At 41.2% G+C, this 16,846-nt stretch overlaps 1 protein-coding gene across 3 annotated transcripts in view; it reads left to right on the plus strand.

Annotated features, from left to right (window-relative positions):
* Positions 1-1,666: 1,666 nt before the first annotated feature.
* Positions 1,667-16,846, plus strand: part of STAB2 (stabilin 2) — an 88,605-nt gene continuing 73,425 nt past the window's right edge. The window contains exons 1-8 of one of the 3 annotated variants that reach the window (XM_027799422.2): positions 1,667-1,788; positions 2,634-2,893; positions 7,169-7,302; positions 8,138-8,253; positions 12,269-12,354; positions 13,184-13,253; positions 15,007-15,102; positions 15,427-15,552. In XM_027799422.2, the coding sequence (XP_027655223.2) occupies positions 2,810-2,893; positions 7,169-7,302; positions 8,138-8,253; positions 12,269-12,354; positions 13,184-13,253; positions 15,007-15,102; positions 15,427-15,552 (712 nt within the window). In that variant the 5' untranslated portion in view covers positions 1,667-1,788; positions 2,634-2,809. Of the gene's footprint in view, positions 1,789-2,417; positions 2,894-7,168; positions 7,303-8,137; positions 8,254-12,268; positions 12,355-13,183; positions 13,254-15,006; positions 15,103-15,426; positions 15,553-16,846 lie in introns of those variants that run through there. The other 2 variants (XM_055710592.1, XM_027799423.2) reach the window with 2 other exon arrangements.

A 16,846-nucleotide genomic window follows, 5' to 3' on the forward strand; every position in this document is an offset into this window, starting at 1 on the left:
TGTAGGAACGAAAGAGGTCCAAGACCTCTCCACCACTCCAGCTGGACACAGAATGAAGCACAGCACAAAGTTAAAATAATATATCCTGCTAAAGCCAGAAAAAAAGTAAGAGTAGGAAAATGCAAGAGCACGAAGGTCTCAGCTGAGCTGTATAAGCAGCAAGATAACAAGAATGTGATACCCTGCCACCGTGACCCTGGAGGAGAACGGCCCCAGAGATACACAGGCTGGATGGCCAGGACAGGATACAAACACGTCAAGGGCAGGAGCCAAACGTTGGCACAGACGTGGCAATGCACAAGGTAGCACACTGACAAGTGAAACGCCCACTGGGGATCCTAGAGGTGTGTGGACCCCTCAGCACTCTGTGGCCCGGCACCACCAAGAAGAGGGGAGGAAGGACACAGGTCCCAGCCTGCAGGGACCACCACCTTCACAATTCTAAAAGCACAGGGCAAAACCTGGCAGACAGCGTGTCCTGCCCGTGCCAACAGCGTGCCAGCACCCAACACCCCCACGGACAACAGCGCTAGAGCCAGCAGCTGCCTGGTACCTCAGGCACTGGCCAGGCCATCCAGGCAGCCTCCTCCCAAGCAAGGTGCTACACCAGCTCCCTGGCTGGCTGGTGGGTACACTGCCACACTGCACAGGCTGCTTCAAGCACTGGGGTGCCACCTCCCCACCCCTCAAGTCCTCGGGGAGCCACGTCCTGTGTGTCTGCTGATGTATCAGCCTGTACTTCTGCCCAGAGTGGGGCAGGAGCTGGACAGACAGAGTCATAGTTAGAGCCTGGCACTATATTTAACCCTCAAACAAGGGGTCTGATCCCCATCACCAACATGAGGAAAGGGTGGCTGTTCCTCCAGAGCAGGGAAAGCAGCCGTCACAGCAGCTAGCAGGGAGGGGGTGCTTCCACATGAAGGGAGAGGAAGGAAAGGGAAAAAGGGTTTACTTCACACAAATGCCTATACGGGAGGTAAGAGCAGATAACAAGAGAGCTGATGTGTGTTGCTTGTTATCTCAATCTACAGGACAGGAAAGGGACGTGCTTGATTTACAGCTCCTTTCATCACTGTGCTGTCTGAAGGGGCAACAGGCAAGAAACCCAGCTGACCTCGAGCTGCTGCAGGAGTTGTCGGCTCCTGCCATCACACACACAGGGACCAGGCAAACACGTTATGCCCAGGCAGCACAGACCCTGCCCAGACAGTGACCCTGCCCACACTCCAATAAGGCACACCTGCAGAAGAGGGAGGATAAGTTTTACTCCCAAACATTCTGCAGAGAACAGGATGCGTCCATGGGCTATCATCACACAGAAGAAAAGATCCTCCAGGACTCTGCTCTTTTGGAGAAAAGTCTGAGCCATTCCTTCTGCCAGGCCAGATCATCCGTTGTAAGCAAAACTGAAGTAACATGAAAGGTCTTGACCTCAGAAAAGAGAAACGGCACTTCTCAGGGCCATACATACCGTCAGCACATACATCACAACCCCTGGCTCTATCTGCTCTGCATAAACAAGAAGTTATTTACTTTTCTTGTCCTATAGCAGAAAGGAACAGGATCTGATGAGCACGCAGGAAACATCTTGCCCTGCCAAATCCTACTAGCAATTTTGCAGTACTTAGTTAATCCGTACAACAAAAGCAGACAAGTTTGTGTATTATACGTGTATCACCACTGAGTTCTTTAGGAAAAAAACATGGAGCTCAAGATAACAGGCTACAACTGCATCAAACATTACATTTGTGGTCTAAAGGTGGATGCAGCATCTAGCCATGACTGCAGGTAAGAATTTGGGAGAAAGCACTACATTTGCAGCTGCTGTGGACTCTTCAAAAACTTAAGCTAGCTTCAAAGCACAACTTTGTATTAAGGCACCCTTATGGAGTGCCTTCAGGTGACTGAAAAATGATAACATCAGGGTGACAAAGCAAAGCTGGCAAACTGGAGGCAGCTAAATTATTAGGTATTTCAGACATGAGAGAGGCTGCTTTCACAAGACTGACCAGAGCAGCAGCAAAGAGCAGCACTACAAAAGAGCTGAACAACTCTGAGAAGAAAGAGAAACAGTTTTGCTTTTGTCAAATCAAGACGTCTGTCTACTCATCCCTTCTAATCATATGCAGTAACATAGCTGAGTTAATTTTCCTCTGCTTAGCTCCAAGAAATCAGCCAAAACCATTTAATAAAAATAGCAAAAAAATTTTTTAGAAAAACCACCTTCTTATCCAGCTCACCAAAGCTGGAGGATGTTCTTTTGGCCTCCTCAAATAGTCAGTAGTATTTCTCCCAGAATCACATTCAGGAGACCCACCGTTATGTTATTAGGGCTGATAAGCCAACTTCCAGAGATCCTTTGCTCTGCCTTAGATCCGTTGAACAAGCATAACAATGACAAGCACAGCAGTTACTCCAGTCCCCTATCCATGCCCACCTAAAAGAAGAAAACATCTTCTGTCATACTAGTTCAGTGCCCTTGGTTTTGTACTGTCAACAAGCTTCAGAGAGAGGGATAAATGAACAGAGCCCTGTCAGGATATCCTGTCATTCAGTTAGGAAAGGTTTATTCAGCTTTGCAGTGAAAACTTTCAGCAAAATAACCTGCGTTTTGGAATTTTTCCTGCCCACAGGCAAGCTTCACATGCTGTATCTTCCACTCATTTTCCTTCAGGAAGACAAGAGTCCTGTTAAACTATTTGCCTAAGAATGCAGAAGAAATAGCAGCTCTAACAAAAGACCATTTTACGTCAGAATTTTAGTTCTCATGTCTGGAGGGCTTTGAAGGACAAAAATCAACTTCTTCACAATGGAAATAAATTCAGTTGTTTTATTCTTCTTGGGCTTTTTGGCTGCAGTGAAACTGTGTTTAACATCACAGGTCCCAGATGAGGTAAGAAGCAGCTTTTTATTTAAGTAATGAATTATTATATGTCTGTATTACAATATAGGGGTGGGGTTGTTTCACTGTTAGAGAGAGAACTGTTATCAGATACTGTCTCTTATAGAAGAAAAATCCACCTTAACAGTCACTGATGCATACGACACTGAATTATAAACTAAGAGCTCTGCAATTCTGTCATCTGAAATAACAGAAATGTATGTTTACTCCACATGAGAATTTAGTTCAAAGGATATGTCATAAGTGAAAAGTCTCTAAAAATGGCAAATGTGGCAAAAGACTGTAGCTGACACGTTTGTCAAAAACAACAATAGAAAACAGAATTTCTGCTAAGTCAGAAGATAAAAGCAGAATTTTTTCCATAGTGAAAATTATCCATTCCACTAACCGCAAGGAGGAAAAGGTATTTCAGATAGATAGGGGGAAAATTCTAAGGGATTAAGCTAATGGAAGTAATTGCATAAAGCCATAAATTTAAGTAAAAGGTTTGTAGACTTTTGGGGAAGTGGTGCATTTGTCACGTACAAATCCTGTGCATCTGTGGAATTTCACAAAATCTGTTTTCACCACCCTTGTAGAGAGGCAGAAAGTGTTGGGGTACATATCTGAACCAGGAGTTCAACAGCGAGACATTCACTCATCTAAACTGTCTCACAGCATGAGGCTTTAAATTACTGTGTTCTGGAGAACAAATACTTGTAGAAAAGGAAACAAAAGGACAGGGAGAAATTGTGGTGATGGGGTGGAAAGGGGAAGCCACTCAGGGGTTTTGTGGATTTTTTTGGTTGGGTGGGTTTTTTAAATGCTAAAATACTTTGAAAAGTACAAACAAGTGCTGGGAAATGCATTAAATGTACTCTGTCTCTAAAAAAAGAGCCACTAACAAATCACCTTTCTTCCATTTTCCCTACCAACAAAAAGGGAAAAGGAGGAAATGGGAGAAAGTGGAAATAACCCCACCATTCCAAAATAAATAGTGTTTTATAGCTGGTAGTAAGGAAAGGGTATAACTTATTTTCATTTTACCTTTTTGAAATCTCTTTGAATTTTCTCATTCCAAAAATGTAATTTTGTGGGGTGCCTTTTCGAGGACAACTTCTGCAATGAGATAATTTCAGCCACTCCTACCAACAGCTTTTTCACTTCTGAACCTGAATATCCTGCAAGTCCAGCCATTTGTCTGGCCTCAGGCTCTTAATGGCTTACACCGAGCACCTGCGAGGAGCACGAGTTGGTTCAGTAACATACTTCTCTAAAGGCTCAAAAAAATCAGCCAGCGCTCTGAGTTTATGATTCTTCCACATTAACAGTACTGATTTGACTCAGCAGTAATGCTCCAAGGATTAAAGGTGCCTGGCCTGTGTGCATTTGTGCTTTGTTGGTTCTTGCTCTGGTGCTCTCATTAAGGATGGGACATTGAGGTGACTGCGCTGGTGCTGAACAACAGGGGTTTGAAAGGCTTGAAGCATTCAACCCCCCTCGTGTTGGTGCCTCGTGAGGTCGTTTTGGATGGGAAGCGAGGTGCAGAGATGCTCTAGTTTAAATGCTCTGCTGAGAGGGCAGGGAGGATGCTCAAGTCCTCCCAGCATGGCACTGCTCACCGATTTGGCCAGTGTCTGATCGAGCTATGTCCACATTATACCCACATCTGGAATAAGGTCTCAGTTTTATTTCAAAGATGCTTGAAATGCATCTATGCAACAGTAAGAGGCTTTACTAACCAAATACTTTAATGTTATCTAGATCAGATTTCAACAGTACATTTATAACGACTAAAATTTGACAACTAAATAGATGTTGCAATGAACTTATAACTGGGTGATGACTGTCAAGTGGAATCCCTCAGAACTCATGAAACTTAATCTCCTTATCAGTGTCTGTGTTACATCCCCACAATGTTCACTACTGAAACGTGCTGCTGTCACAAACACTGAAGGAAGGATAACTAACACGGGGAGAAACCGCTGGGGTGAGGGTTTCATCCAGGACTACTAGGCTGTAGCACATACAGAAATCCTGCACAAGGTGCCAGTGTGCCCACCCAGGCCAACCACGAGCTTCTGCAAAAAGGCTGCAGCATCCCACACATGCCCAGAAGGTCCAGTACTACCTGGACGGCACAGGGCTGCATTTGCACATATCTTGTTTGGGAATCCCTGGACAGAAATACTGGAGGATTTCCATTAAGCAACACTGCCATGGGGTCCATCCTTGGAAGTGGTGGCTTGGAACACGCCCTGCATAGCAAATGACCTGAAGCTCCTGCAGCGATGCTGCTGCACAAATGGTTAACAGTCAATCTGCCAAGGCAGGGGACAAAGACGACCTTGCAGGGGGAGCATGCAGGTCCCATTCATGCCCACAGGAATTGCCCAGACTGGGTCTGACACTCCCTATCCAGGTGGGCTATTGGCAAACTGGGCAGGCTCAGGAAGAGAGCTGGGGGGTGACTCAAGGATTGGGAAAGAGGAGTTACAGCAAGGGATTCAAGAAATTATATTTATTTAGGTGCACCATAAAAATGTACTTTGATCTCAGACTCTAAGTATTCATAGGAAGGGAGTAGTACACTGTAACAGAATAGATTTCTACCTGTCACACAACTACAGAAAAGCAACAACTGGAGACTGAAGCAAAACCATCACAGACAAATCATAACAGAAGTAACACACCATGGTTTGTTTCTCCACAACTGACTATTTCCAAATTCAATGAATACTTCCTAAAAGGTCTTCTTGTTCAAACTAAATTTGATACAAGAAGCTCCATTATCCTGTATTGTGCTCCTCTGGTATAATTGTCCTTCTGGCTTTATGATCTGGGAAATTACTTAAAATATCCACAGACAACTATTAACATAATATTTTGAAATGGATGATGCTGCTAGAAGTGGCCCTTACATACACACATGCACGCAGGCACACACACAGTGGACAGGCACAGTTTTTCAAGATAAATGTTAAGCATTTCCTCACGTTGCCCTGGTAATGATTCAGACATTGCCTTAATTGACTACTCGACTGCTTAATTGAAATCCCATTTAGAGAGTTAATTTCAGCTCTATTGTGTCAGATAGGAAGTTTCTCGTGGTCAATATTGCTTGAGTGAGTTAAGACCACCTAAATGGGTCCATACTTAGAGGTAAATGGTTATCTTAGAATAGAAAATGGAGCACTTCACAGTACTTCCTCTCCAATAATTATTTCATTTATTACTTTTTGTTGGTCTTTAAGATTATATTTTGCATTAGATTATTTCTCGCCATTTGTGGATTATGAACTCACTTCTACGAATACTCACCAGGAAGTAAGAAGATGAAGCCAATGTTAGACGGAATTCATCAAAGACTGTTTCCTTTAAAATAGGTTGACTGTTTTACTAATAGGAAACAGATACTGGTTTGGTACATAGACATTTTCAAATCTATGATTTCTGTAACGACAAAATACTGTTGTCACAATACCCCTTTGCCACCTTCTCAAGTATTTTGTCGGATTTTCATTCTTGAAACTGGGACCTCCACAGCAAGGGGAGTGAGCCCTTGGAGGCTAGAGGGCTATGGACAGGTTTCCCAAGCTGGGCTGGTTCCTTCTGTGGCTTACTCTAGATCCAAAAAGAGGAGGCTGATCTTCTCAGATCTCAAATCTCAAATCTACCAGATCTGACTGCAAAGCTAGGTGTCATTCTTTTAAACCAATTTGGAAATACTGTCTGTAGTCTTTTAATTCACTGTGGTGGTGCTGATAATATGAAACAGCTTTTGAGAGGAACAAAGGCTTGTGCTGTGCTCTGTGTGCAAAGAGCCACAAGCAACTTCCTCCTCACCTTGCATTTAGTTTTGCCATTGAATGGAGAAGGCATTTGCCAGCACTTGTCTTTCTCCATCCTGCTCTGGGTTTGCACGGTAACTTCAGAACTGATGCGCTGTAGGCTGATGCTGTCTCAGTAACTGGACTTTTAAGTCTGCTGAACTTAGTATTTATTGATAAAGCATTCTTAGGAGAAATAAGACACTCAGAATGGTTTATCCTGCAGTGGTTGGACATACGTTGTGCAGACAAGACTACTGCAAAGTCCTAATATGTGGTCTATTACCTAGTTCGGCTCCAGAGCAGGGAGCTCCTGCTGAAATGCATAGAGCTTATGGCTGTGAGTGAGAACAAAGCAGAATTACATTTGACATTTTTCAGCAGTACCACTGCAGGCAGAGTTAAAGCAACTCAGAGAAGTTTTTCCTTCTTTTTAATTAATCTTCTCATATTACAGATGAAGAAGCAATGTGACCAAAAGCTTCTCATACGAATGAAAACTCAATGTGTACCTTGCTCTTTAAACCTCGAAACCCAGTGCCCTGCTGGTTACACCAAAATCACCAACGGAACTGGGATACCAGACTGCAGGTATCTCTTCTGTCAGAGCTTTTCTGCATGAATGTTGTTCTCCATGAATTAGAAGATGTTAGTTCATGTTACAAATGCTGTATTCTATGCTATTTCCTTAAGGAACATTTACTGTTGGCTTCATTAGCTCCAGAACTCAAGCTTCACTCAGAGTACCTCAAGCCTAACATTAATCAGCAAATGGTATAAGAGGAAAATGAACATTGCTATCAATGGCCTGTCAGATGTTCTTTTAATTGATACCATAAAATCACTTCCTTGTTCATTCTGAATAATTGATATGAATTATATATAAATATTATACAATAAATATATATTATCATATAAACTATATTTAAACATAGTTTATATCATATATTCTCATATAAATAACATTTTTTAAATTGCCACATTGGGGAGGGGTGGGGGTTGAAGGGCAGGAAGATATATATCAAAACAAATCTGAAATCTTGCCTTTCAGGTTAAAAAAAAAAAAGAAAAGCAGTATTTTAGGGAAAATGTAACTATTTTGAGCTTACTTAGCATTTAAAGAACCTTGATATTAAATAATTTTTAAAATACTATTTCAAATCAAAAGTAAGCAAAAACTGCTGTGATTAGGTTGCAGAAATAAAAAAAAAAGATAAATATACTATGCAAATGAAACAGCTGCAAGGATTTTTGTAGACTCTGATGTTCAATGTATGTTTAAATGAAGAAAAAAAGGCAGATCAACGCAACTAAGCTTCAAGTACTTTGGTCTGACACTGAAAGGAGGAGAGGAGGTTAAGAATTTCATTTTTCCCCATAGGAGACTTTTAAGTACTTTACAGCAGCTCCAACTTCTTTTCCTCAGGTATTATCTAGAAATGAAAACGCACACACTCTCTTTCCTGGGATGTCGGCATCATTGTACGAAGGAATTTGAACAACCTGAGTGCTGCCAGGGACACTGGGGCCCAGACTGCATGCGTAAGCTTTTTTTTTTTTTTAAAAAAAAAATAGAATCTGAGTTGAAGCAAAGCAGTGATTTATCTTCTTTTCAGAAACTATTCCTGTGAGAACTTTGGTCCTCAGAGCTTATTAGAGGAGTAGTAATAACGAGCAGTTTTCAGCTAAAACTTAGAGGATTTGGAGAAACACATATTCCAAGCCTAATCTAACAAGAAAAATTCATAGAAAAATTCAAAAGACTCAGGGAAATCCCTTGGTTTTGAGATTTTTAGAACAAATCATTTCATTCAATGCCTCCAAAATGATTTTTCATTTAGGAGTATCTTCACAATGGATTTTTAAAACTGAGATTTTAAAACTGCAAGTTTAAATGTTTCATTTTATGTCAAAAAAACCCTCACCTGCATCCAAATCATTCACAGATCTCTTCTTTAATTCTTTTTTTTTTTTTTTTTTTGGATGCAGGGAGGGTCTTTTCTTTCAGCTCAACTTGGAACAGTTTTTCCCTCCAAGTTTTCTGAACTGCCCACGTATGCTGAAGGCCATTATGAAGCAGGGGTAATCAGAAGTGCCTCTCCTCCCACTGCCCCTTCCTCAGGAAAAGCCTTTCAGCATCCCCACAAGTGCATCACCCCACAGGCTACTGAGAGGGGCACCAAGACCTGCAGAGGAAGTTTTTCCCTGCCCAGACAGAGAATTTCCTTCTTTAGTTAATGGGGTCAAGGTCTGGTTCAATGTCCATGAAGTCCTTTTGTCCACAAAATAGATTAAAAAAAAATAATTTTAGCCCAAGCTATGATTTGAATTCCAGCCATTTATCTACTAAAGCAAAATAGCCAAATCCCAGCTTCAAGCTGCTTCTGTAGAAAAGACAGGCAAATAGCTGAGTATGTAGCATGTGGTCATGTCTTCTTCTGAAGATAACTACTTGTGTGGTGATTTACCGTCTTCCTACCAAATGCAGTCTAAGTGCCTGGTACGAGGAAGGTAACTCTACATGTGATCATCACCCCATTTCAGGGTGCTCTGGGCGCCACGCAAGGGGCATTGGTGTTTCCAGAGAGGGGCAGAGCTCTCTGCCCCTGAGCCAGAGCCCTGCCTGCACCACCCCGGGCAGGAGGCTGCAGAGGCAAGGAAGCCCTCTTTTCCTTTGAACAAACTTCCTGGTCCCAAAAAGCAAATAATCAAGGTCTCAGCATTGTTTCTGCTGTCATTTGGAGGAGGAAAATAGCTCTTTGCATTATCACAGTCTCTCCAAGAACATACGACGTGCCTTGAAATGTTTGGAGGAAAGCCAGTCCTTCCTGAGGCCAGAGAAAAATCCCTGACTAGGGGTTTAATTCACATTTAGCATCTGACGGTAATGACAAAACTGGCTTTTAAATAGCACTCTGACTTCCTCAACAGATAGCTCATTCTGAAACACACAGTGCTAATGAAAGATGTTTTGTCCCATTCCCTCCCCACAAAGTGCCCCAAGCCAACCAGCCACAGAGGAATCCCTTTGGTAAAAAGTGTAAAGGAAAAAGGGAAAGGTATGGTGGGGGAAAGGTCCAGGGGGAAAAAGCACAGCCTTTTAACACTGCCAGTATCATCCAGCCACAGATACCACTGCTAGGGGAGCTCAGATGTCCCATATGTGTAACAGATGAGCTTCAGCAGGAGCCTAGCTCAGGTTCCCACTCTGGGCAAATATTTCCATGGCTCCAAAGCAAAGCCTGGGGACCAACTGAATGGTGCATGGTATGAGCAACTGAGTAAAAAACACTGTAAGAATAAAGGAAAAAAGGAGGAAAAAAAAAAAGGCCAAGAGGAAAGATAATAAATTTAATTCTATCAAATTATATGCTCCAAACTACATCTCTACAAGTTCTACCCACCACTTCAGCCTGCAGGGAGACAGATGAAAAGAAATAATCCCAGAGGCTGCATTTGAAAACACTTGGGAATTAAACTAAATTAAACTATGAGGCAAAAAATCTAGTAGATTTAAGCTCTTTTGGCCTAGATATAAAGATGTGGCCTTCATACTCTGATGGTTGTAAGAGCTAAGCAGAAGCATCTCTTCCTTACTACTTTTTGGAAAACGTCCTCAAGAAAAGCAAAGGTCTCACTTCTCCCCAGTACCAGGGTGGCAGCAGGGGGCTGTGCCACTGTCACTCCAGTGTCGCGGCACTGCCTCCTGCAGCCCCACCAGCCAGGGGGAAGTGCTTTATCTGCCTGACCAAACTCATACAATATGGTAATTTGCTAAACTTCGGATAAAGCTGTCCCTTGGTGCTGGTATCAAAACAAGAGGCAACAGTAGTGAAGACAAGGGGAAGTGTAATGAATGCCAACTGCAAAAAAACCTGTTTCATCAGCAATTTTAAAGTATCCTGTCCTAGAAATTATACCATAAACTCTGAGGTTTTGCTTTCTTTGCACATCAATTAAAACATCATTGCAGGTAAAATTGTTTCAATTCAGATCACGCATTAAACAGTTTGCATCTGTGTCAGTGCTAAAGATGAAATTTACTTATCACATGGTAGCCAGAAAACAAGATTAACTAAAAGTCACTTTTTAAAGATTAAAGTATTTATTACTTTACCTCATTTCTGCTTATTCCATCTCAATTCTTAATAAGTATTTTTATTTCAACATGCATGAGACAAACTGCACTAAAATTTTCAGCTTTAAATATATTGTTTTTTCACGAGAAGTTTACTCAGATCCAGGGGACCTCACAGACTCATCATTAAGGAATAAAATAAGAAATACTAAAAGATTGGTATAAAGCCAAAGTCATCACTAAAATTAGGTGTATACATATACACACCGATTTATCTGCTCATCACTGTCCAAAACAAACTCATTTTCATGAAAACCGCCACATCACTTAAACGCTTTAAATCAGGATTAAGTTACTCAGTGGGAGCATAAATCCAGTGATGCTTATTTCCACTCACACAGAACAGAGACTCTTTATAAGCAATAAATCTACCAGTAAGGCACAGCAGAGAACCTATGAGGGCAGTAGGAGTTTGACACATTTAGATAACAACCTGCATCAGGATTATGGTACCTAACCAGAACTCCAATTGCGGGAAGGAAGGGCTTATAAAAGGGAGTTAAATCATTTCCACAGAGAGGCTGACAACTATAAAAAATGAGGATATCCCTACTAGTGAAAAAAACTGAAAGAACAATCTGACTAAAAATTACTGTAACATGCATTTCCTATAGGTGACCTTTCAGTAAAAATTTGAATATTGAAAAATTTTGGCCAAAAATTAAACTATTCTGATTCAGAAATATGTACCTTATCCTCTCCTGCTGGCTAGGGTTTGGGGTCAGATCCTGTCTCACCTGATATATCACTGCCTGTAGTCATGGTTTTAGCACCAGAAGATCTAACAAGCATAGTACATCTTCAGCACAGCAGTTTTACTAGTGACCACAGCCCACTGGACAGAAGTGGGTTATGGGATACCCAAATTTCAATTTCCAAGATCGCTTGAATCACGTATCATAGTCTTATGGGAGGTAGCAGGGAAAAGGAAAAACTTTCCACATAAAGCAAATACAATTTGTGGGGAAAAGAAAAAGGCTTATTTAAACTCTAACTTAGCATCAAATATAATTCTAACAGAAAATTTTCAATCAATCAGAGCTGTATTAACACAGAGAAGCAGCAGTCAGGCAAACTCCACCTGTATCAAAAAAGCTGACCGTTTAGAGTGGCTGCAGATAGAGGGGGATCAACGGGGACAAAATCAATGTGGTACTAGAAAAAAAACTATTTTTGGTGCAATCCTTTGATTACCATCACTAGCTTAAGTTCCCAGACTAGAGAGGGTGATGCTCTCTCTGCTGAAGCTGAGATTCTAGTGAAGAGAAGAGATTCAGACAGCTGCAAAACAGCAGCCATCACTCGAGGTCCCTGCCTGGCCCTAAACCCTGCAGCCTCTGCGGTTGTCACCCGCAATGTGCAAGGGAAGCATAAGGGTCAGAGCAAGCTGGCTGGTGAGTTAAACACTGTCATTTCCAGCATGTCCAGGAGGAGCTGCGTCACCATGCAACAGGAGAGGACATTGCTCCCAGGGTATAAATGGGGATGGAACATGCACTTGTCAGGTATGTCCTTTCTTTTAAGCGAAAAAATGCAGCAATAGCATGTAAGCCTTGCTAAGAAATAATGCGCATTCCACTGTGTAGATGCATTAAAGGAAAGCATTTCAGAAAGAGCAGAGGTGATCTGCTTGGAGTTAATTTTTTGCTTGGATCACACTAATCTTCACACTATTATTTCTACAGATTTGAGCATGTTCGGGTTAAATTATTAAAAAGTTCTTCCATCTTGCCTTCCTGAAACAGGTGTTTTGAGTTCCTCTAATTTTTGGAGTGTGCTATTACCTATGGCTTTTTGCCCTAATTAGAAAGCACTTATACTTGGGACTATAGTCTCAACACAATGTTCCTTTGCATATGTGTTTATGCAGTGCTTCATAACTTCAGTCAAAAAGATTTAAAAAAAAAAACAAACAACTTGATTTTTTTCTGCTTCCCCCTCTACTGGTTAATCTTTCCATTACATCAAAAGCACACCTCCTGGGGACACATGAAAAAGAGACAGTGAGAAGTAGTCAGAAAATCCAACCTAACAATTGTAAGAATGATTTGGGCGTTAGGCTTGATTATGGTTCTTTATTGTGAACCTGATATTCACAACATCTGATTTGAAGTGTAAGATCTAAAAATTATTTTTTAAAAAGGCAGAGAGAGGGGAAAGAAAATCATTCAAAAGACATCTTCTAGATTGAAGTAGTTATTTCTGATTTGCTGATTGAGCCTTTTGTGTTCTTTTGGCACCTAAGGATGCTGTTTTCAGGCTGCTAAGCATATATCTATCTGTATAGAGGTAAATGAGAAACTTAAGGTTTTATCTCTGTTCTGTAATTCACAGAAAGGGTTTGGTGGGACAGCCTGTGAAAAATGTGCTGAAGACAATTTATTTGGTCCTCACTGCGCATCAGGTAAGTTTGAGCTTTCTTTATTGAAGTGGGGAAAAGAAGGTGAGTGAAAGCTGTGCTCAGACACTAAGAAATCACAGTGAAATGGGTAAAGGGTCTAAGGGTTTCTCATCAAGAGCTGCTGTCTGCTTCAGGGAACACAATGGGAAAAGAAAATAGGCAGCTACTCATTCATGGTGGGGCTGGATTCAAGTCAGGACCATACAAACACTCTCAGTGTAGCGCTACAAAAATATCTTAATCTGGTCTTGAATACCTTTGTCAGATAAATTGGGGATTAGAATCATCTGTGTGTTCCTGCAGCTCTGCCTCCCTGTTAACAGATTTGTATAATATCTTTCAGTTCTGCCTGTTTCTTAAAGTTTTCTAGTATTTTATTTACCTTCCTGACCTCCACTGAACATTAAACTGACAAATTGGAAATCTGCCTGAAAAAATAATATTAAGAAATATCTCCTTCTTTAGTGGTAATATTTGTTTATCTCTAAGTAAAACTCTTTTTGTTCCCTCAAGATCTACATAAAGTTACTTCTAAAAAGAGTCATGAATGGCCTCAATTTAAATAGTCTGTATTGGTCTTTCTACACTAATCCTACACCGTAGCAGTCTCAAAAGCCCTTTTTCCAGCTGTCCACTGGATGCCAGTGTTGATACACAGAAATATAACTGAGTCAACATTTTCATGAAAATAGGGCACTTGAATGAATTCAATATCCTAAATGTAATTATTTTCCAAGAAGCTACCAGAGGACTCAACTGCATATTAATTTAAGCAATATTTTACACATCAGCTTTCTGATATTCGAGCTTCTCCAAGTTTTCTAAGCATCTATAAATACCGTGCATTTGTGACTAACTGTTTTTCAGCAATATCTTAGCCATTCCTGGTTTTTATATTAGGACTATTAACAGAGGTAAAATGCTACTAATTAATTAGTGTAATTGATTTCCATGAACACAGAATACATTTGTAAAGGGAAAAGGATACACCACATCACCACAGCTTAAACATGAAGTCAACAATACAACTCTGTACATCTTAAAGGCCTTTCCAAGCATAACTGTAAAGGGCCTTTTTAAACAGTATAATTATCATAATTGAAACAGTTATAACTATGAAGCTTTTTAAGTATACTTAAGGCTTAAAAAAACACTTATAAAAGGATCTCATAGTTGCTTGGACTCTGAATACAGCATCTTGTGTGCATATTGTGACAAGGTTTATAACCAGAAATGACAGAATATAGGAACAGGACCAGAACAAAGCCTGAGACCTACACTATGATTAATTATCCTTTCAACCAAATAAATTCTGTTTAGTGGGGGAAAAAGGTTACAAAACTCATCTCTTCTGGAGGTGTTTGAGACAAACAGAATTAAAGCAAAAATTAGCAATTTGTTAACAGTTATAAAAATGGTCTGTTACGTGTTATATGCAATTTTGGCTCAAGACTGCATGTCAAATTTTACAAGTTTTATGGCATTGGCAACTAGTCAGTTTGGTGTTTATAGTGTGTGTCCTGAAGATTTTCAGATAGTATTAACAGCCTGCAGAAATCAGTATGTTATTTCCTGATGTATGCAACTGTGAGTATTGATCTTCTTATTAGTGGAAACCTATAAATTCAGGAACTCAGATCAAAGCTTGGTTTGGCCGGAGCTGTTGGCCAGGACACCATTTGCTATGGGTAACCACTAACAACGTCTTTCCAAACACCATTATTCTTCAGTAAATCCAATCCCTTTCTCCATACAGTTTGCAACTGCGTTCATGGAGTATGTGACAGTGGAATTACAGGGGATGGAAGATGCACTTGCCTGTCTGGATACAAAGGGCTCAGCTGTGATCAGCGTAAGTAGATTTTTTTCTATATAAGATATATTCAACAGCTCTGATACAGTTAGAATTGGTAGGACAAATGTCAAATTAGTCTCAGGTTAGTGACAGTTAGTCTCAAGTTAGTCACTCTAGGGAGTCAAACATAACACTGAACCTCAAGCCCTGCATGTGAGCTCCCATAACTATCATCACCTCTTCAGTTGCCAGAAAAATGATGACAGCAATAGGATTGATGGTCCCTAGATCAGGCATACTTTGAACCAGTATACTGCAGAACGCAATGCCTCTTGCCACAGTGCACAGACACAGCTTAACCTGTCACACTCTGTCCCTCAGCAATAGCTGAATGTGAGGCCTTGCAGTGTCCTGCGAACTCCAGATGTACTGCCTCAGGCGAGGATGGAGGACAGCTGCAGTGCACATGTCTGCCCAACTACCATGGGGATGGTACACAATGTGAACGTGAGTAATTTTCATGTCCACGGAGATCTTTGTATATAACATCATTAGCATTACACAGTTCAGATATTGAGTGCGCTTTTGAACCAGATCTCACCATCTAATTGTTCTTGGGTTCATATTCCAAAGCGGCCTCACGCACAAACTAGATTCCTTCAGGATGAGACTAAACCCTAAAATGTGCTTCAAAAGCACATCGGTCCAATGCTAACAAGCTTCAGTCCATGCAATCAGACTAGTAAACCCTCTTGAAATACATAGTGTGGATACTGGGTCATCAGTGCTTACAAATCCATTCCTATCATGGTCCTCTACTTGCTAAAGGTCAAACTCATAGTTTGCTTCCACAAAAATCAACAGCAGCAACCAAGGGCTTATATTTATTGAATATCTACCATGTGGCGGCTCAGCTTCATCACTAAGCATAAACTCTACAGACAAGTAAAGCTCATTTCAGCTTTCCTGGTTTTCATAAAACAAAGGTAGTATCGCTCCAGCTAGAGGTAAAAATCTACCTAAAAGTTGTCTTTATGGACTCCTTAACTTGCCATTGAATGCTCAAATTAACTGTATTACAAGAGTCCAGATTTTCTTTCCCATAGTTACACTATGTCTTACTGCACCAGCTCTTCTTCTAGACCAATTGCAATGAAGAAAATGGTTGTATCTGATGCTGAAAGCACTATTTAGCAAATGTTGGCTTGGATCAGGCCACAAATAAAATACTTCTTATCCTGTCTGGGAATATTTACATTCAGTCCTCTTGGTCCTAACTACAGTGCCGTCCTCTCTGAATAGGCTTGAACACCATTCAAAAGCAAGACATCAGACAGTCACTCCTCAGGGAATGTGATGTTCTTCTAGTAGGCAGAGTAGACAAGTGAGATACAAAGAAATTGCAGCAACTAGGAGGATGCATGGATGTTGGTGCTCTGTCCCAGAGCCTTTAGATACTAGGGTCACCTGTGGCTTAAGCCAGTGACTTTTATATTTGACTGTCTGGGAAGCAGAGGACAAGCAGCTCCAGGCACAGCTAAGTACATAAGTGAAAGTAGCAGTGGCTGCCCCAGACTCAGCTTGGAGGCGGCATTGCTTATGGTCAATTTGAGCATGTGAATATGTGTGCATGCATGATTCCACACTGCAACAGAAAAGGCGGCTTGGAAGAGCAAAGCTGAGCATTGCCAATTCTCTCAGTCCCAGCTGAGGGGGAAGAAAAGGGGGAAGAAAAGGGGGAAGAGAGGGGAAGAAAAGGGGGAAGAGAGGGGAAGACTGTGAGCAGCACCACCTTCTAGGT

The sequence above is a fragment of the Falco cherrug genome, chromosome 5, assembly GCF_023634085.1.
Source record: "Falco cherrug isolate bFalChe1 chromosome 5, bFalChe1.pri, whole genome shotgun sequence".
In the NCBI taxonomy this organism is placed as follows: domain Eukaryota; kingdom Metazoa; phylum Chordata; class Aves; order Falconiformes; family Falconidae; genus Falco; species Falco cherrug.